This window comes from Glycine max, chromosome 4 (genome assembly GCF_000004515.6).
Source record: "Glycine max cultivar Williams 82 chromosome 4, Glycine_max_v4.0, whole genome shotgun sequence".
NCBI classification, from domain to species: Eukaryota; Viridiplantae; Streptophyta; class Magnoliopsida; order Fabales; family Fabaceae; genus Glycine; species Glycine max.
In genome coordinates, this window is record NC_016091.4 from 7,701,859 (window position 1) to 7,722,778 (window position 20,920).

Below are 20,920 nucleotides of genomic sequence, written 5' to 3' on the forward strand. Positions count from 1 at the left end.
ATTGTGTCAAATTTTCTCTCTCTCTCTCTCTCCATTGAACAATTTAAGATCTTAAGTTCATGAAGGTAGCTTGCTTATAATTTTTTTCTTAACTTATTTTGGTAAGTTTCCATTCTTAGCATATTTCAAAAGATAGTGCCATTTTGAATATTTAATTTAAATGTATATTATAAAGATGTAATAATTTAACTTAAGATTATTAATTAAGCTAAAATGACCTATGGGAAAATTTGATCACAACTATGTGTATAATATTTAGAATTTACTTAGGAAAAGACAGATGACACACTCAAATGCTTTAGATACACATCTTCTAATCCTAGAAGAGGATTCCTATATCTAAATAGTTATAAATGAAGTAATCAAACATAATATAGAAATTTGCTAAACAATAAATAAAGATATTTTAGTCTAAATTTGTATAAATTAAATATTTGTTAAACTATATACTAAAAATAGGTACTCTCGGGTCTTTTCTTATATAAAAAGAAAAAAGAAAAAGAGCTACACAAACACTTTGTTTTCTTATAGAAAGAATCAGAGATAGTATTTTTTTTTAATTTACGTATGAAAACCTTAAATAACCAAAGTTTTTTTTGGGAGAAGAAAATAACCAAAGATTAAGAAAGAAAAAAGTAGTAAGTTACTATAAGTTTACATTTAATAAGAAATGGTTTAATAAATGATTAGTCAACTTATTTTCAGTGGCCTTAAGCAAATTAAAAGTGCAAAAGACAAAGTGGCTGGTGGTGGACTGAGTTATAATGAAGAGGGGTGGAAAGATATGTTAGCTAATGCTCTGGCGTGTGTGCGTGTGTGTTTCTTTTTTTTATTTTACATGGTTAATGGTCTCTAGTGTAGGATAAATAAAGCAAGAATGAGCTTGAAGACAAGCAGACAGAGACATAGGCACACGCAAATGGAGAGAGGTATCTGCTGAGAGAGAGCAGTAAAAGAATGATAACAATAATTGGTAGGAAAGAAGTATCTACTGAAGAAGGCTTTGGATGGGGGGTATTGGAGGGGCCCTGTTTGGAACTGCAGAAACAAAATCCAGCTATTATTGCCTCTGTCTACCTCTCAGATGACAAAAGAATTGGAACAGTGCCTCTGCATTACCACTTCCCCACCACCTCAGGGCTCACTCCAAGACCACTACTACTATGGTCTATGAATGGAACATTGTTAACAATGCCGGCAACTGCAACTCCGATAGCGAGCATCTCCGTCACGACACCAACCCAAGACCAGTACGTATCAGGGGAGCGCCAGCACGTCTGCGAGACTATCACGTGCAATACCCCCAGGAACAAAAGAATAAGCTCGTACATACAATAATAGCAGGTGCATGTACAGATTAAGGGAAACACACACGTGATCTAATACACACGTGATTCTAACTGATAGTGTAACTGAATTAGTTAGGCCGGTAGTAACGGCATGTAACACGAGCTATAAAAGATGACTTAAGCCTGTAATATAGACACGTGAATAAAAGTCTTCTAAAGGAGTTCCTCCCTTCCTCGAATTAAGGGTGCATATCTCTCTAACCTCCATCATCTTCTCCCTCTCCTTCGAAACCCCTAACAACTGGTCCGACCGCCGTCGTCTCCATTGCCATGGCAGACCACGGAACCAGGAAGACAACTACCGATCGTCTTGAAGACGCCATAGCTCGTCTCACCAACAGCCAAGCCTCCATCACCGAACGCTGCAACGACCTCGACGGGAAGATCGACTCGATCTTACAACATCTCCACCTCCAAGCATCAGAAAATAACAATAACGCCACGAATCACCAAGCGCATCATCACCATCGCCACGCCGTCAAAATCGACATACCGCGGTTTGACGGACACGATCCACTAGGATGGATCTTCAAGGTAACACAGCTTTTTCAGTATCAACAAACGCCTGAAGAAGAACGCATTACAGTGGCGTCTCTGTACCTCGACGGTCCAGCTTTAAGCTGGTATCAATGGATGCATAGTAATGGACTTATCACTTCTTGGAACGGCTTCCTTCAAGCCCTAGAATCGCGCTTCGCGCCTACATTCTATGATGATCCTAAAGGAGCACTGTTTAAACTCACACAAACAGGTACGGTCAATGACTACTTAACTGAATTCGAACGATTAGCTAACCGTGTGGTGGGACTTCCACCCCCATTCCTTTTAAGCTGTTTCATATCCGGTCTTAAGCCCGACGTCCGACGCGAAGTACTGGCTCTTCAGCCATTATCATTCTTACAAGCCTCTGCGTTGGCCAAACTTCAAGAAGAGAAGTTGCGCGATCGAGCTCTTACCCCAGCTCGAAACTCTCTTCCTCCAAGACCCTTCGTTCCCAATACATCCAATATTCCGGCCAAGGTTAGGCCTCCGTTTGTGCAGCGTACCCCGGCGGAAATGGCCTTCCGGAGAGAGAAGGGTTTATGTTATAATTGTGATGAAAAGTGGAGCGTCAATCACAAATGCAAGGGCAAGGTACTACTGTTCATCACGGACGAACATTCTCCGCTCCCTGAGTCCACCACACATGACTCCGAGGTGTCTACAGCTACAGTTCCCGAAACCGATTCCGAACCACCTTCCGACGTAGACTCCCATATCAGCCTCCATGCCCTTGCCGGCGTACCATCATCGGACACTTTCCGGATTTATGGCATGATCAAGCACGCTCGATTGACGTTTTTGGTTGATAGTGGAAGTACGCATAACTTCCTTCAACCTCGAATAGCACAGTTCCTCAAGCTCTCCTCCCAGCACACTGCCCTTTTACAAGTAATGGTCGGAAACGGGTCTATGTTGACTTGTGATCAAATTTGCCCAAGCACTCAGTTAACCCTCCAGGGCCACCCCTTCGTAGTATCATTTCATCTACTCCAGATAAGCGGTGCCGATGCGGTGCTCGGAGTTGATTGGTTACGGCGACTAGGGCCAGTCACTACCAACTACGCTGACTCCGTCATGCGGTTTAAGCACTTGAGCCACGACATTACCCTGACGGCAGACGTTTCCACCAAGCCTGAGTCCACCTCCGCGGCCCAATTGAAGCGCCTTTTACAGACAGGGTCCACCTCAGCCTTTTACCAGTTGCATGTTCTACCCATCAACCAACCCGACCCACCCACACAGTCACATCCTCTCCCAGCTGTGGACCACCTTCTTCTTCAACACGATCATCTTTTCCAGAACCCATCTCAGCTTCCCCCTCCACGTCAAATTATGCATCACATCACGCTTAAACCAAACACTCCACCAATCTCGGTTCGTCCCTACCGCTACCCTCATTTCCAAAAGAATGAGATTGAACGGCAGGTCTCCGAGCTCCTCGCTGCCGGGCTCATCAGACCAAGCACTAGTCCTTATTCATCCCCAGTGCTTCTCGTTCGAAAGAAAGATAGCACGTGGCGACTTTGTATAGATTACCGGGCTCTCAACTCTGCAACTATTCGCGATCGATTCCCTATCCCTACGATAGATGAATTGCTCGACAAACTCGGACAAGCCTCATGGTTTTCCAAACTAGACCTCCGGCAAGGCTTTCATCAAATCTTGATGAACGAAGGGGATATTGAGAAAACCGCTTTTCGGACGCACCATCGACACTTCGAGTACTTGGTAATGCCCTTTGGGCTCTGTAATGCACCTTCAACGTTTCAATCCGCTATGAACCAGCTTCTCCGGCCGTTCCTACGCCGGTTCGCCACGGTGTTCTTCGACGATATCCTAGTTTATAGCACCTCACTAGCCTTGCATCTGCATCATCTTGAACTCGTCTTCAACACCCTTAACCAGGCCGCATTCTTCCTTAAGCGTTCCAAATGCCTTTTCGCCCAGAACACCATTGAGTACCTGGGTCACATTGTTTCAGACAAAGGCGTCTCACCAGATCCTTCGAAGATACAGGTCATGCTGCAGTGGCCCACCCCAGCATCGGTAAGGGAACTGCGGGCCTTTCTGGGCCTCACTGGCTTTTACAGGAAGTTCGTTCGAGATTACGCCTCCATCGCGGCCCCACTCACATCCCTTTTGTGCAAAGATGCCTTCGAATGGTCGCCGGAATCACAACAAGCCTTTGACCGCCTCAAACGGGCCATGACCAGCGCCCCCGTACTCGCCCTACCCAACTTCTCTGAACCCTTTGTAGTAGAGACCGATGCTTCCGGGATTGCCATTGGTGCCGTCCTACTGCAACAAGGTCACCCCCTCGCATATTTCAGCAAGTGTTTAGGACCACACATGCTTCACGCTTCGGCTTATCTACGAGAACTCCACGCAGTAGTGGCTGCCGTAAGGAAGTGGCGGCAGTACCTCTTGGGTCGGCCGTTCACCATACTTACTGACCATAAGAGTCTCCGTGAGCTGATGACACAAGTCATCCAGACGCCGGAGCAGCACTATTACCTGTCGAAGCTGCTGGGCTACGAATACTCCATCCAATACAAAACCGGTGCCACCAACATTGTAGCAGATGCCCTCTCACGGGTACCTCCCCAAGCTGGTCAACTACTCATCCTTAGCATTCCCCAACTCGACTTCCTCAATGAAATAAAACACTCCCTCAACGCTAATTTGGAGTTCCAGAATCTCACTCAGGCTATTCAAAGCAATCCTACTCTCTACTCGGACTACTCTCTAGGTGACGGCTTAATACTATTCAAGGGACGCATTTGGGTCAACCACGATAACCCCTTTATCCACAACCTCATCACTGAACATCACTCGACTCCGTTGGGAGGCCATTTGGGGGTTACTAAAACTACTCATCGTCTTGAAGCAAGCTTCATCTGGTCCAGCCTCAAGCACGACGTCAAGAAATTTGTCCGGGAGTGCGTCACATGCCAACAAAGCAAGAATGTCCACAAACGCCCAACTGGCTTATTACAGCCATTACCGGCACCAGAGGGGGTGTGGGAAGACCTATCTATGGACTTCATCACCCACCTGCCAACCTCCAATGGGTTCTCTGTCATCCTCGTGGTGGTCGACAGATTTTCAAAGGGCGTCCACCTAGGTGCGTTAGCCTCTGGATTCACAGCATTCAAAGTTGCCAAGCTCTTCCTTGATATTGTTTGTAAGCTGCATGGGTTCCCAAAAAGTATCGTATCGGATCGCGACCCGATCTTTGTGAGCAAATTTTGGACGGAATTATTCCGGTTAAGTGGAACACGCTTACGGCTAAGCACCGCGTACCACCCCCAGTCCGACGGACAAACGGAGGTGATGAACCGCATTATCGAGCAGTACCTTCGTTGTTTCGTCCATGACAACCCATCCTCGTGGTTCCAATACCTGACCCTTGCGGAATGGAGCTACAACACGTCCATCCACTCCGGTTCCGGTCTCACGCCATTTGAAATCACCTACGGCAAACCGCCCCCCACAATGGTTGACTACCTTCCGGGAGCCACGAAAACTGAAGCCGTTCAAACCATGCTCGAAACTCGGCAAGCTTTGCACTCGAAGCTCAAGCATAAATTGCAGAAGGCCCATGATACTATGAAGAAGCATGCCGACACAAAACGCGACGACGTGTCGTTCCTCGAAGGTCAGTGGGTGTACGTCCGATTACGACCGGGCCGTCAGACGTCCCTTACGGGTCCACTCCACCCGAAGCTTTCTAAGCGTTTTTTTGGGCCATTCCAGATCCTCGAGCGAATCGGACCCGTGGCCTATCGGCTCCTCCTTCCACCGGAGTCACTGATACACCCCGTGTTTCACTGCTCCCTCCTCCGCCCTCATCACGGTCCCCCTCCCACCACCACGTACACATGGCCCTTACAGGTTCGAGATGCACAACCCCTCAGGCGTCCACTGTGTTTCCTTGACTATAAAGATGACACCACAACCACCCCACCAACACGAATGGTCCTTACCCAATGGGAAGGCGAGCCACCGGAGGACACCTCGTGGGAAGAATGGTCTGACCTATGCCAGGCCTACCACCTTGAGGACAAGGTGGTTTTCGGGGAGGACGGTAGTGTTAACAATGCCGGCAACTGCAACTCCGATAACGAGCATCTCCGTCACGACACCAACCCAAGACCAGTACGTATCAGGGGAGCGCCAGCACGTCTGCGAGACTATCACGTGCAATACCCCCAGGAACAAAAGAATAAGCTCGTACATACAATAATAGAAGGTGCATGTACAGATTAAGGGAAACACACACGTGATCTAATACACACGTGATTCTAACTGATAGTGTAACTGAATTAGTTAGGCCGGTAGTAACGGCATGTAACACGAGCTATAAAAGATGACTTAAGCCTGTAATATAGACACGTGAATAAAAGTCTTCTAAAGGAGTTCCTCCCTTCCTCGAATTAAGGGTGCATATCTCTCTAACCTCCATCATCTTCTCCCTCTCCTTCGAAACCCCTAACAAACACACATTTTTAAAATAAATTCTTATTCATTTTCTTTCTGTCTTTCAATTTAATTTCTGTAATTATTTATATATATGTGTACATTTTATTTATTTATATGCAGCAACACTGAGTATGAGAAGATATGGTAGAGGACCCATCTCATATTTTTTCAGTTTAGAGTGGAAAGCCCAAGGCCAATGTTTGTCGTCTTCTCCTCCCGACCTAGTGCTTCAAACCACTTCTCTCTCATCTCACCTTATCTTTTTATATATTTTTCAACTTGTATATAAATAATATCTCCATCTCTATCTATTTATCTATCCTAATATTACTTCATAGTTATGCGCTTGTGGCAAAGAATTGTCTTTATAATGGGTGGTACAGCATCAAAATTTCCTAGATTTCATAATGAGTATCCAACATTTTTAGTTTTCAACAGAGATTGTGTGGATATATATGCAACCCCTCCAAAGGGGATTATCACAACCCGTGCATTTTTCTACTATAACTTAATATATATATAGTCATATCTCTCTTGTGTTGTCGATCCGAAGATAAAGTTTTATTCCTATTCGTTATTCATATTATACATATTCCTCGGAAAGGCATACAAATATGGTAAAGCTTTTGAAAAAATGTGGCTATACTTGGTAAGCAATTCGCCATATTTTGAGTATATATATACACAACTACGCACTGTCCTATAAGATGCACCATGGTACAATTAAGAATTAAAAAATAGGCCATTAATTTGATAGTTAAAAACATGTTTTATTTCCTACATTCTAGAGTAATGTAATGCGACTACAGAATAAAGTGCCTTGACAATCCATATCTTTAAGGGTTAAATTAACGAAACTTGCATAAAAGATTTCCACTTACGAGGATTTGTGCAAGTTGGTATTGTCATCATATATTTACAAAAGTGAAAGCTGTTTTATGCCGACCTTTTCTTCCGTATTGCTACTTTTTTTCCCTTTCATAAATAACTTTTATATATATATATATAAATAACTTTTATATATATATATATATATATATATATATATATTTGCATGGTATGGTGGGTAGAATAGATGTAGTATCATTAAATGTTGAAAGAGAGATGCCAATGGAGATAAACCAAACATGATTTAAATATGAGTTTTTCGTGTCCACAATATTTTTGGTGGAAAAAGAAAAATTAATCTTTTTGAGTTACGGAGATTTATTTAAAGGGCTGACATTTTTAAAAGATTTTTTAAAAAATAAATATAGACTTAAATATTAAATTATTGATATTATATGTTTAAGAGATTTGGTTATCAACTATATCATACCATATTGATTAATTTAAATATGAATGTGGATATTACAAACTTGAAATATTTTTTAAAGAGAGAAAAAAATAATATCATCATAATTATTCATGGAAATTTTGTTTCTCATTAACGAACAATATAAATTCACAGTTTTGATATTTTCACAACATATCCTTCATAAAATGGTGAGTAATTTAGATTATCTGAGTATAGATGATAGAATGTAATTGATTTTATTTAAAAATGATTATCTAGAATGTATGAGGAGTAGAAGGGAGAAAGATTCTCTTACGTCTAAAAAGAAACTTGAAATGGTCAAATAATAAGATCTCACCATTTTATTTTTAAAATGTTCACTTAACAATTGAAACATATTATATGTCTAATTTTTTTATGAAGGGTTAGAATATCATGGAATGATATTGTCACTGCAGAGGATTCATTTCTAGTAGAAGGGAGAACTAAGCTTTATGATGATTTATTTAATTCACTAATAAATAAATAACAAGAATTATTCAATTCAACAACAAAAAATTAGCAAGCATTCCTTTATTTGGCAACTAAACTATGACGATGGAGAAACCAAATGAATATCATGTTGCAAAGAGAATAGATCAATCAAATGATGGATTTAAAGCAACATAAGAATATCCAAATTATATATATAGACACAAATTACAAAATATTAATCCAAAGCGTAGAGACAATGAAATAAAATTTTCTTGCATTTAAGTTTTGTTCATTTATTATTAAAAAATGTTTATGAGGATATTCTTAATGTATATAGTCTACTCCTTACTCGAGTTCTGCTATGGATAATCGAAAGCATCTCTAATTCACCTAGGACTTGAATTCCCTAGTACATTGGACATGAATATAAAAAAAATGTAAATATTAATCAGGGTTTTATATATGTATTAATCACACAAGTGTATACAAACAAAAATGTATGTATTGATTAAGCAATGGGCCCCTCTAATTCTCTTTATGTTCTTAACCTCAGAAGCTTTGTTGATTAATCAAGAAGGGGATTGCTATTATAAAAAATTTTGCTATTAATAATTTTAAAGTATGAGAAAAATTTCAGATATCACTTCTTCAATATTGAATGATGACACCTTTTTGATTTCCAAGACAACTCATGAAAATTTGTTGTCTTCAAAGATAATTTTCAGATTTTGTTTTGAAAATGAATTTTCACAAAATTAGTGCAACTGGGGAAGGACGGGGAGGGTGGGTGTAAAGAGATATTCCTTTTAAATTCTTGGGTTTCCCAATAAGAGCCAACCTAAAGAAGATTATAGAAGATTGACAGGTATCGTGACATCTAAGTTTTTCTGAAATATCCTTTTCTCTAATTTAAAAGTTGAAGTGCAAGTTCACGTTGAAGAAAATTGAAAACAAATTACAGTTGGGTCAAACCAATTAAACTTGAGAGGGAGGGTTGAAAAACAAATGTTACATTAGTGGATTAGAAACAAACTAAAGAGTATGTAGGTAAAGAGGGTATGAATCTAAAATGCAAAGATATCTTTCTACAAATAAGTTATTTATGCTGAAAGTCCACAGTCTTCCATATTCCAAGAAATTGTTGGAACATAAATATTTCTTACCACCCTTCTTGAAGAGTGGTTTCGAAGTATGATTAAGGTGTCAAGTATGATTAAGGTGTTCATCTGTAGGTTTGTACAAGATAGATGATAATGAGAATTCAAAGGGAACAAAATATATATATTTTTATATTAATACAAAAACAAAATATAAGCTTTTCTTTTAAATATGTGTAACATTGATCCTGACCATTTCTTGTAAAAGAATAATATAAACAAAAGTACTAGTTTTTTTGTGTGTGTAGTATTTAACAAAATAAAATAATAAATAGATAAAAAAGAACGAACTGTGGAGACCCTGTATAAAAAAAAACTATGGAGATGATGACACATATGTCTTGCATGCTACGTTACCTTTCAATGAGAATAGTTCATCAATTGCATAATTATATGTTGCCACTTTTCACATATTTAAAATAGGCACGACGAGGCCGTCCCTTATATAGCCCAACTATAAATAATGGCATGATGTTGGTTGAATAAACGTAAAGAATTCAACAATATAAGATACCAAAATGTAGTTAAAGAAGAAAAAAGGATTTAAATATCGCAGAATGTGTTTTATGGGGATTTTCCAATGCATTACTAAGTATTCAACCAAAGAATTGCCTTAATCTGGCAATAAGTATATATTCACTTTACCCTCAAATGTCTTATCACACCAGCCCATTTCTTTAGAGGGAACAATGAATGAGTGGCCTAAGCCCTTTTGAGAGTGAATGGAGGAGGTTGTGGCCTATGGCCATTTTGGCCACTTGCTATGTATGCTTTTAGCATTTTACCATAAGAAGCGTGAACCTTTCTGAATTAGGAGAAGCAGATCCTTTTGGGTGTAAAAAATCTCAAACTGTTTTGTTATTATTCTGCAATTGACAAAAGACAAGGATAAGTTTTCGCACTCAAAGAACACATAAAAAAGACTTCCGTTCACCTCAGGAGATTCAAGTTTACAAGTTACCAATTGTGAAATTTTATTTTACTCTATTCAACTAATCTCTTGAAATCCGCTAACTTTAATTCTAAAACAATGTTATATACAGGAGATAATATTTTTCAAAAATTAAAATAGACACATTTTGAGTGTAAAATTATAAAAGAACATGCAAGTGCATGACTTCATTTAAGAATGTTATTATCATTCTATATGCATTTTTGTGTTAATTTCTTTTTTGTTTATATATAGAGATAGAGAAAGAGAGGAATATAAACAGAGAGATGAACTCAGTATAATCCAATGAATTCATACACATAGCGTTTGTTTGGTTAAGATGAAAGTAAAAAGAAAGCGTGGAGCCAAAGGAAAACAGCCTCGAATCTCTATACCCTTTATTCATTCGTTTGAAACAGTAAAAAAAAAAAAGGAAAGGAAGGAATACATTTTGTGTGGGTCCGTGTATTGTAGCTATTTGCCAAATTTGGGTGAAAAAGGATAGAGGAAGGCTCTTTTTTAACAGTTATTAACAAATATTCCTATTTATATCATTTTATTATGTTTTCTTTTCTTCAACCTTCTTCTCTACCAAATAATGTAAAAATCAAGTCACTTCTCATTTCTTTTTTACTCTTTTTCTTTTTTCTTTTTTTTACTTTTTTCACTTAACTTTTACACTTACAAACTTTCCTCGAAAAAAAGAGAGAAAAAAAAGTAAATATTAAATTAGTCTTTATTTCTTCATGTCAACTTAATTTTGGACTACCTTCAAGAGTCAGGGTCATTAAAAGTACTATTTCTCTCACTTGTTTCTTTCCTTTTCTTTGTCAATTAATTTGATTCTTGTTATAAGATGTAAAATTTACTATAGTCAACCTATCAGTCCAAGATTTTAACCTTATTAATATCTTTTTATTCAAAAAAAAAAATCAGAATCATATAGTTATTTTATTAGACATATCACGTGTAGATATTTACCAAACATTTTTTTATTAGAAAATATGTGAATGTCATTTTCATCCTTAAAATTATACAAAGGTATAAAATTGGTGTAGAAAAGAATCGATAAATAATTATTTGGTTTTCGGAGAAAAGTGTGAGATGATGATAAATTAATTCTTAAAAGATAAGAAATTTAAATTTAATTAGTTCTCAAATGTACAAAAAGTGTGCAATAGATTAGTTTTGTCATTAAATTTATGAGATCATTTTATTTTTAAATTGTAATATTCAAAGATTAATTTAATAATAAATTATATTTTTTGATAACCAATTTGATAATAAGTTACAAAATTTAGGAATCAATTTGTTAGTACACTACTGCAAAAGAGATCTATAAAGGTGGTTGTAAAAGATCTTTAAAGACGGTTTAGAACCGTTTTTGAAGCCAACTTTTGACGACGGTTTCATAAAAAATCATTTTAAAAAAATGTAATCTTTTAAAACAATTCTTAACTAACTTTTAAGATGATTATATGAAAAATAGTCTAAAAATGATACAATTCTAATATGATTCTTAACTAAGAACCGTCTTAGAAAGGTATCATTCTAAGATGGTTTTTTAGAGAACCATTTTAGAATGTTTTTTTTTAAAAAAATTAAATAATAAAAATATTATTATTAAAAAATTATATAAGTATTATTAAAAAATATTATTTTATTTATATTTTTTAAATCAAGAAATTTCATATTTCATGTACAATGTATAAAAATTTCATATTATTTTTAAATAAAAATTTCATGTTAAATTTATACAAATTGGGCAACAAATAAATTTTGTAAAATATACCAACTTCTAACAAAAACTATAGTAATATTACTAGTTTTAAATTAAAATTTATTGATAATATAAACTCTAAAGCACATTGTCAAGTCCATAGGCATAGCATAATACTTAGAACAGTCCTAGAATTCAGATTTTTCGTTTTGATGGAATCTATAAGTTAAATGCAAACATACCAAAGGCATTTCCTTGGAGAATATGCAATATCTCAATTCACCAGCCAGATCCAAGAAGGAATTAGGACCACTGACAAAGCAATGAACATATAGGCACATATCATTTTGCACTTTCTTCCATTCAGCTACAACATCATCCTTGTCGTACCACCCTCTCAATTGCCAGTCACATAAGGAATTGTATACATAATACGCATAAACTAAGAGAACTAATGTTCTTGCTAAAAAATATTCAAAATTGGCACTAGTTTTTCAAGCTAAGCATGCAAGAGTAAAGATACAAGCATGCTATAGGTTGATCACATTGGACACAACTAAAGTCAGATTAGATGTAAAGTCACAATGGGATAGAATGTAGGTTCTAGGAATAATACTTTCATGTTTGTTTATCTGATCTTCCAATAGAACAACCTTCGGTTTTTAAGCTTCAAATCTTGTTGAAGGAACCAAGAGCCTACCAGCCTAAATAAAAGAAAAACTAAACCCTCTCAAATGGCACACTAGTTAAAGTTCTTATATCTTCTAAAGGATAATGAAAGTGCTACTTAATTATATATAGCTTTTCCATCAACACAAAATAAAATTATAAAAAAACTTATAGCTCTTCCCGATTGATTGAGAGTTTTTAATTGTGAGCTTAATTGAATTTTAATTTTTTTTTCATACTTTTTTCCTACTCGGCTATTTTTTTCATACTTAGTTATTTTGATCTAGCTACTATTTAATTCCCATAGTTCCAGTTGTTAAAATTAAGACCCTCGCCTTTCATCCAAAACATAATGGGAAAAAATGTGACGTCTCATATGCATAAATTGACAAACAAACTTTGTTGGATATTTCCTTACTCTTAAAAATATTTGTAGTTAGTTAAATTTAATTAATATAGTATTATCAAGTTATCACAACTCAGGTTATCTAACTCAGCAAAGAAATAAACAACAACTCAGGTTATCTTAATTTAAAACATAAAATCAAGAGGGCACTTTTTTTTTATCGAAATGTTAGTGTACCTTTTCAAAGCGTACGTTTTAGCACACTCAGAAAATCACACTTTTGCTACTAATTCTTCAATGAATTATCTAGTCAATTTATTGCTCCCTAATAGTTCATAACACAGTGCCTACCATACATCTAAAAGTCATCCACCAAAATATTTTCCTATTCTAAAAATCATTTACTATTGAATTATCCTTCTCCCTTGATAACAAGCATTAGTAAATGCAGCCAAAAGTATATAGCTTTAGATCTCCACATAAACATATATCTAGGCTCAAAACTTAGTAAATAGAAATTAATATTTAATAATAAAGATTAACATGGAAGAGGAGGACACATACTTTTCTAACAGAAAGATAATATAAAAAAGGAACCAGACCTTAGCCATGGAAGTTAAGATATCAGCCAAGAAAAAATTTGTGAATGATATCACCTGTTTTAATGAAAATAGAAAAATGTTAGATCATGTTCAAGCATAGTTCCAAGTTCCAATTGGATACTACAAGCATCAATTCTAAGGGATAGAGTAAAGCAAAGGCAAGGTTTTTTAGGCTTAAATATCAAGTCTTAAGAAACTAAATCAATAAAGAACAAGAATAATTCTCTTCTATACGTAAGAACACTACTAGAAAAATCAGTTTTTATGACCATGATTTTAAGTCAGTTGATAGAAAATCACCTTAGAAAGAAATACAGTGGTATTTTTGTAAATAAATACAATCATTCTAAGACGGTTTTAGAAACTACCATTCTAAGAGTTTTTCAAATACCGTCTTAGAACAAGTGCCTGTTTCTTTTATAAAAAAATAAATAGAACAACTAAACATAATCTAGGGTTTCAAAGTGGTGGAGTGAGCAAAAGAGAGTGTCATAGTCGCAACCCTAATAAGAAGAAGCACAACTTCAAGCGAGTGATAGCCACCAGCCATGGGTCGTATATGCAGTCGCGGGTTGGTATTCATTCTTTCATCTCTATCACCAAATTCCTTCTCTTCATTCCCATTATTATTCAAAATTAACATTTGATTTTTCCTATTATTGATTCCAGCAAAGGTATATCCTCTTCTGCTTTGCCCTACAAAAGGACACCCCCTAGTTGACTTAAGAGCTCTTCGCAAGATGTAATTTTTCTCTCTCTTTGTCTTTGTATTCAACAATTTTTCAATTTCCTCGTATCATGGTTTTTTCGCATTGTTAATGATGTAAGGCTCAAGTTCAGTCCAGTTTGTCTATCCAACTAACAAACCAGGTGATAATGTTTTCTGGTGCAAAATACTCGAAGAGAGAGATTTTAACCCTAAAGAAGATTCAAGTGAGTTGAGAGTTTTTCTTGTGCAATGGATTTTGAGAGGAACGTGAGAATTCAATTTACAACTGAATAAGGGTACTAATGATCAAGTTTCATGTTAATTCGCATAATCATAATTTACGGTTTTGAAGAAATTATTGTTGCTATGAATGTTTTTATTTTTATTTATTTAAAGTTGAATTGGTTGTTAGTTGTTCGATGGGTCAAACTGATGAAGGGTTTCTACTATTTATGCAGATACGTCCAAGAAAAAAGTGCAACTTCTTATCTATTGTGCATGTGATATGTTTAGTGTATCTTTGGTATAATTGAAGTTGTGTCATGCTTATAATTATTTTGTGTCTTTCATTACTTTTGTGGAACTGTGTTGTTTGTGAAGGAATTGATTTCTGCTTTTGCAAGTTTAGTGACTCTTTTTTGCTACCGTGAGTGTGTATTGTCGAGTGTTTATATAAGTGAGATTCATTTCAGGGCTAATCAATGGGATTTCAAAAGATGGGCATGGGAAGGGATATTAAAAGTCACTAGCAAGGGAGAAGAATGCATCATAAAACTTGAAGATAAGAGCACATGTATGACCACATTAAATCTGCTTCAAATAGATTGTACTATTTTTTTTTAATTCTATGATGAAATATATATAACTAGGTGAATTATATACTCAGGCATTTTTAAGAAATGGAGAACTAATCATTGCTAAATATGAGTTATTTTGATAGTAAAAATATATTGAAAACATCTTTAAAAATATATATTTAGCAGTTATCTTTGGCTTAAATATTAAGATTTGATATTTTTCTTATTTATGTCTTGCAGATATGAAAAGGAGAGATTAAGGGAGAAAAAGATCTAGAAAATATCCAAAATATCAAGAAATCTCAAGAAGATATGATTACATGCAAAACAAATCCAAAAGATATCAAAAATACCAAAAAAGAAGATTTTTAGCATCAAGCCTAAGTTCACTATAACAACTATAAAAAAGGAGTCAAGCTAAGCAGAAAAGAAACAACACACAACAACCCCCTCTCCTAGGGGTTTCATTTACTCTCTCTTTCTTTCACCCCTTTCCCATTGTAAAGTCCTCAATGGCCATGAGTGGCTAAGCCTCTAGTTAGGGCCTGACAGGCCTAAAAGCCAAGCGATGTATGATGTACTCACTATTTATCAATGCAAATGTGTTTTCTATTCTATTATCTTTTCTGTTTTTATCTTGCATTATTCATCATCTTTATATTCTGTTAGGGGTTAGACGCTCGGGAGAGGGTAACTTCTAAATAAGATTTAAAGAAGGTATGCATGCATTGATTTTAGGGGTTAGACACTCGGAAGAGGATAACTTCTAATAGAACAAAAAGAAAGAATTTCATAAGAAAGTCATTGCTAGGAATAGAATGATTATTTTATGCTCATGCATTCTTGCAAACATCTAGAATTCATACGTCATGCATTTTATTTGTTGAGTCTTTGCAAAGGAATTTGGAAGATAGATAAATAAAATAGGCTTGTCTTTCTGAGGAATCAGGAGCAAGTAATTGAACAGATGTGGGTAGAACAAAGTCACCTAAATTGATAAAGAAAAATCATAAACTCATACATCTTAGGCAAACAAGGCAGACCAGGTCTCAATCTTATCATATTCTGATTTTATCTTCTATTTTTATCTTTTACATTTCTTATCTTCTATTTTCTCTTATCTTTATCATATTTTAATTTAAATATTTTATCTTCTATATTTATCTTTAAATCTTTTATCCTTTCTTTTAAATCTTTATCTTATCTACTATATTTTCTTATCTTTATTTTAAATTCTTTATCTATTGCTTTTAGATTGGGTTTGCATTAATCTAAGTACAAACAAAGTCCCGGTGGATTCGACACTCGGACTTCCGAGTACTTTACTACTTGTGACAAATTTGGTACACTTGCCAATGAGTTAACAAGAACATCCCGTGGAACCTGTTATTGACAGCAACATGGGGTTTTCCTTAACTGTTGATAGTTTAAGTTGTTTATTATCATACTCTTTGTAGTTCAGGATGCTTAACTAATTATAACTATATCTCTAGTAGTACTTAGTTTGTTCAATTTAAATTGTATTTCCCAGAACATGACATTATGCATCAATGATAAAATTTGTTAAATGTAAATAAATGTAGACATACCTTCCAAGTGAAACACTGAGTCCACTAGTGAAGTACAGAGAAGAAGAAGAACTGAAGACTTTGAGAGAAGATGGAACAGGAGAGCGCAAAAAACATGAAAGGATCTATGATTATGATGTTTACAATGATTTGGGAACACCCGAAAAGGACAATTTGGCTCACCCAATTCTTGGAGGATCCACCTTGCCTTACCCTCGCAAAGGAAGAACTGTTAGAAACAAATCTACAAAAGGTAAGGCTTTTTGCTCTATCTAATTAGTTTGAAGCTTGGTTTAGACTTTTAATTTACTTAAGCTAAGCTAATATTTTCTCAATTCATTGTCTCTTTAAATCCATTCACTTTCTTTAAGATTCTAAACAACAAGAATATATGTAGCAGTTAAATTCAAATGGTTTATTGCATTTGAGATTTGACAAAATTTGAGTAGAAACAGCTCTAAGTTCTTATGCTCATCACATTTTACACGTCAGTTATTGTTTTTCATAATGTGTCACTTGAATTAGCAATGCCAACTTGTCAATCATGTATAAATGAGCGTTCCCTTGCTAATCAAATTTACTGAACAAATTATGTCAATAGAATTTTTTCTAGTTCAACTTGTCGTCAACTAGTGATTATATTTCAAAAAGAAATGCTTATTATGCTTTTGTCTTTAACTTGTTTTCACTTTTTGTAGTTGTTATTTAGTTCATTTGAAAATGATAGTGAGAAAGAAATCTGCATCTTATGATTCTCATTTTTATGTTATCTTTGATACTAATCAAGATCTATATATTTCAATGTATAAAAAAATTGCTGGAATTTGACATTATTAAGTTAAAATGACTAGATTTCAATCCCAAACGAGTGAGATTTGGTAGGGTTTAAGCATTGCAGCTTTCTGCTCTTCACATAGCTTCAATTTTATCTATATCACATTGGTAGGAAGCAAATCAGAGAGTTTGATTAGGAAGCATGGTGTGGAAGCTTTTGGGAGCACGCCTTTTCTCCTCATATGCTTCTTCTTTGCTTCTCACACCCCTCTTATTTCGCTGCAAAATAAGGTACCTCTGTCTCAGTATGTTTTGCATTTTTGGTGTCTTGTTTTTCTTCACTACTCCATTTAATTATCTACTTAACTAAATTTGGAATGCTAGAAAGAAAAACCTCGAATATGTAGTAAAAAAAATTTGGAATGTGATATTCGTTTGGTAGAGTAGTAAGAAATGGAATTAGTGTAAAAGTGTCGATGTCTCCTCATTTTCTTGTTCATTTGTGTTCTCTTTCAACTCAAATGAATGGACTCCAATGAACTACCAATTATTTTGAAGTTTGATTTTTCTTTGGTGTAGCTAGCTTGCAATTTTGTTTCTTGAATAAAAAAAATTAGCTTGCTTCAATATTATTGACGTACACTGTTGTAGCTTGGTTCATGGCCAGGAACCTATTTTTGGACACCTTTGTTACATGAAACCATCTCCTTTCTTGGGGAATGAAAGCTTTCATTCATATCCATTTCTAAAGTTTAACGATAAGGTTGTAGAACAACAACATCAGGATTCTCAAAAGGCCTCAAGTGCTAATGGTGATGGTGATGGTAATGCCAAAGTAAAGAGGAACAATTTGAAGGGGAAAAGAGCAGTTGTAAGATGACTCGAGTTCTTTAGATTTAAGAAAAAGAAAGAGTATGAAATGATGACAGCAGAGGAAATTTTTTTATACAAATTTTTAAAGGTAATTTACATATACAGGCTAAGACAGTTTTAACAGGTCTATGCCTCTGTGGTTCTAGTTGAGAAATGAAATTATGTTCATTTTAATCATAATTACATGCTTTTAACTTGAAAGTTTATATTCTTTGCAACATGAATTCAGCTAAATATGTATCAAAAAGTGAGGGTAAAAGTTGGACATATTAGAAGGCTAAATCTTTTATCTTGGAGGTTGTTGAAATGAGCCTTTCATATAGTTTGGATGAAGGTTCTGAGGTAAAAATGCTTGGGGGTCTTCATGCGATTGGTACATCTTTACATGAGTCCCAAAGAATAGATAACCAGGTGGGTACTTAAGCGTGATAAAATTCTAAGTAATGTTACATGACCAAAATTATTTGTCTTTGGTTTGATATGAAAGTTGAAAGTTGAAACAAGAAGATTCCTCGACTTTTTATTACATACTTTAATGCATGAGATAAGGCTGAATTGCTTATTTGAAGTCAACGAAAGGTTCAGACTTGTGAGAGAAGTGAAATTACTAACTAATACTTTTCTTTGTTTATTCCTATATCTAGTTGTTGAATGACAATAATAATGGCCTAAAAAGAAAGGGAGCTCCAAACCAGGTACGTACGTATTTCTTTCCTTTTAATTTATACGAAGTTGTGGTACTTGATGAGTTTAGTATTCTTCTTCATTTGACTCCTTGTTGTTTCTAATATTCAAGACGTACTCATTATATTCTGATCATGTACATTATCATAATTACAATCAATTGTACTACTATCATAGTGCGTAGAATTAAAATGGTTAAAGAAATTAGATAAAGTAATATTTTATTACATTATAAAATAATTTTATAGTACTATTTAATCACAAATAATTATATATAATAAATTTATTAATTTTTAAAATAATTATTTTAAAATTTATATCAATAATAATATAGGTGATTCGAGTTCATCACAGCTAGGTGATTGGAGTCAGACATCAATTTCCTTATGGATAGTAAGGACATATTTATAGAGAAAAAATGATAAATATCTTCAATTATCCTTTAGCTAAAGTCTAAATTTTGAGTTTTTAGTTTGTTACTGACACGTAAATTAATTTCAAAGTTCCTCATTGTGCTTTTGTGGTGGGTCTCATTCAAAAGCTAGTTGGACTCATATACTGAGTATTGCTATCATTCTTCCTTAACTTAAATATCAAATTAAGCTCAACGTTTTTGTAACTTTGTAGCGTAATCATATGGTTCTTTGCAGTGCTATTCCTGCTCACTAATACTACTGGTAAGCCATATTCAAGTTTTCAATCTGATTTTAATGACATGTTAGTCATGCTTGATTGGTGTTTATGTGGTTTTAGTTAAAAATTTTCTAAATAATGCAATATAATAGTAAATATTGATCATTAATTATGTCATATTAAGCACTATAGTTTCCCAAATACTATTAAGCACTATTTTTATGCAGTTATGTCCTCTTTATGCTCTAGTCACACAAAATAATTTGATTTAGCATTTTTTCATTACCATACCACACAAAAATAATATGATTTTATTATATGTGAACAAATAAAACAATTGAGAATATGCTTAGTTTGATTTATTTTTTAATTTATTTTTGGCATCATTTATAAGAAATATTACCAAGCCATGATGCTTTACCTACGATAAAACTAAGACAAATTTAAAGGAGTAATGAAGTTAAAGAGAAGAGATTATAGCATTTGTTTTATATGCAATATGTGATTTGCTTACTTCTTTTCAGGTCCTTACCTCAATTGGTAACTTTTCATTCTGTACCTCTTTTTCTTTTTTATATAACCTAACTTTTTAGGCACTTGTAATATGCCATCCAGGTTCATCTATTAATTGGAGTGTGTATTCTTGCCTTTCACTATGTATTTTTATTTATAGAAAGATGAAATCATGACTTAATTGAAACAAATTTTGAAAAAGTGCTTAAATATAGAAACCTTGAAATATTACTTATAACTTACTCTAGCTTTATCAAGGTTTCAACTTTGGTTGAGATTGTTAGTGACTGTAGCATACTTTTTTTTCTCATTTTCTTGTAACAAAAGCTTATTTTAATGCCACAAAAAATTATTTCTCAAGAATATATTTTGGAACATGGAAGGGGCTGTCTTGAGATGCATGTTGGAGCTGTAGAACCTAGTGAGCATGCTTTAGTGGTTGACGTTTTGATTGCAACAAATGGAACACTTTGTGTAGCTATGGACTTGTCATGTGAGCAAATTCTTTCATAAATGGACATTTATTATATCATATCATATTATAGTATGACATTGTTTTACATTGAATATATTTTAATTTTTTTTATAAAAAAATATTCTAAGACGATTCTTTTAAAAATCGTCTTAGAATCCTCAATTTTTTCTTTTAAAAAAAATTTTAAGACGGTTCTTTAAAAACCCGTCTTAGAATGTCTATATTCTAAGACGGTTTTTAGAATTTTTTTAAAATCATTTTAAGACATTTTTTAGTTAATAACTGTCTTAGAAGAGTAACCTTCTAAAATGGTTTTTAGCTAAGAATCATCTTAGAATGATACAT

The 20,920-nt window shown here is 34.7% G+C and overlaps 1 protein-coding gene across 1 annotated transcript; it reads left to right on the forward strand.

Annotated features, from left to right (window-relative positions):
• The first annotated feature begins 1,619 nt into the window (after positions 1 to 1,619).
• On the forward strand, positions 1,620 to 18,277 carry LOC106798462 (uncharacterized). Its single transcript, XM_014775050.2, has 4 exons — positions 1,620 to 6,125; positions 16,639 to 16,876; positions 17,570 to 17,688; positions 18,065 to 18,277. The coding sequence occupies exons 1-4, from the start codon at positions 1,620 to 1,622 to the stop codon at positions 18,275 to 18,277; spliced, it is 5,076 nt and encodes a 1,691-aa protein (XP_014630536.2).
• Positions 18,278 to 20,920: the final 2,643 nt, after the last annotated feature.

Bases quoted from the DNA above. Each gene is read 5' to 3' on its own strand.
- LOC106798462 (XM_014775050.2), top strand. From the start codon at position 1,620: ATGGCAGACCACGGAACCAGGAAGACAACTACCGATCGTCTTGAAGAC. The intron at 6,126-16,638 runs GTACATACAATA...AAATAAATGTAG, and splicing joins AGGAACAAAAGAATAAGCTC to ACATACCTTCCAAGTGAAAC. The intron at 17,689-18,064 runs GTACCTCTGTCT...GTTCATGGCCAG, and splicing joins TTATTTCGCTGCAAAATAAG to GAACCTATTTTTGGACACCT.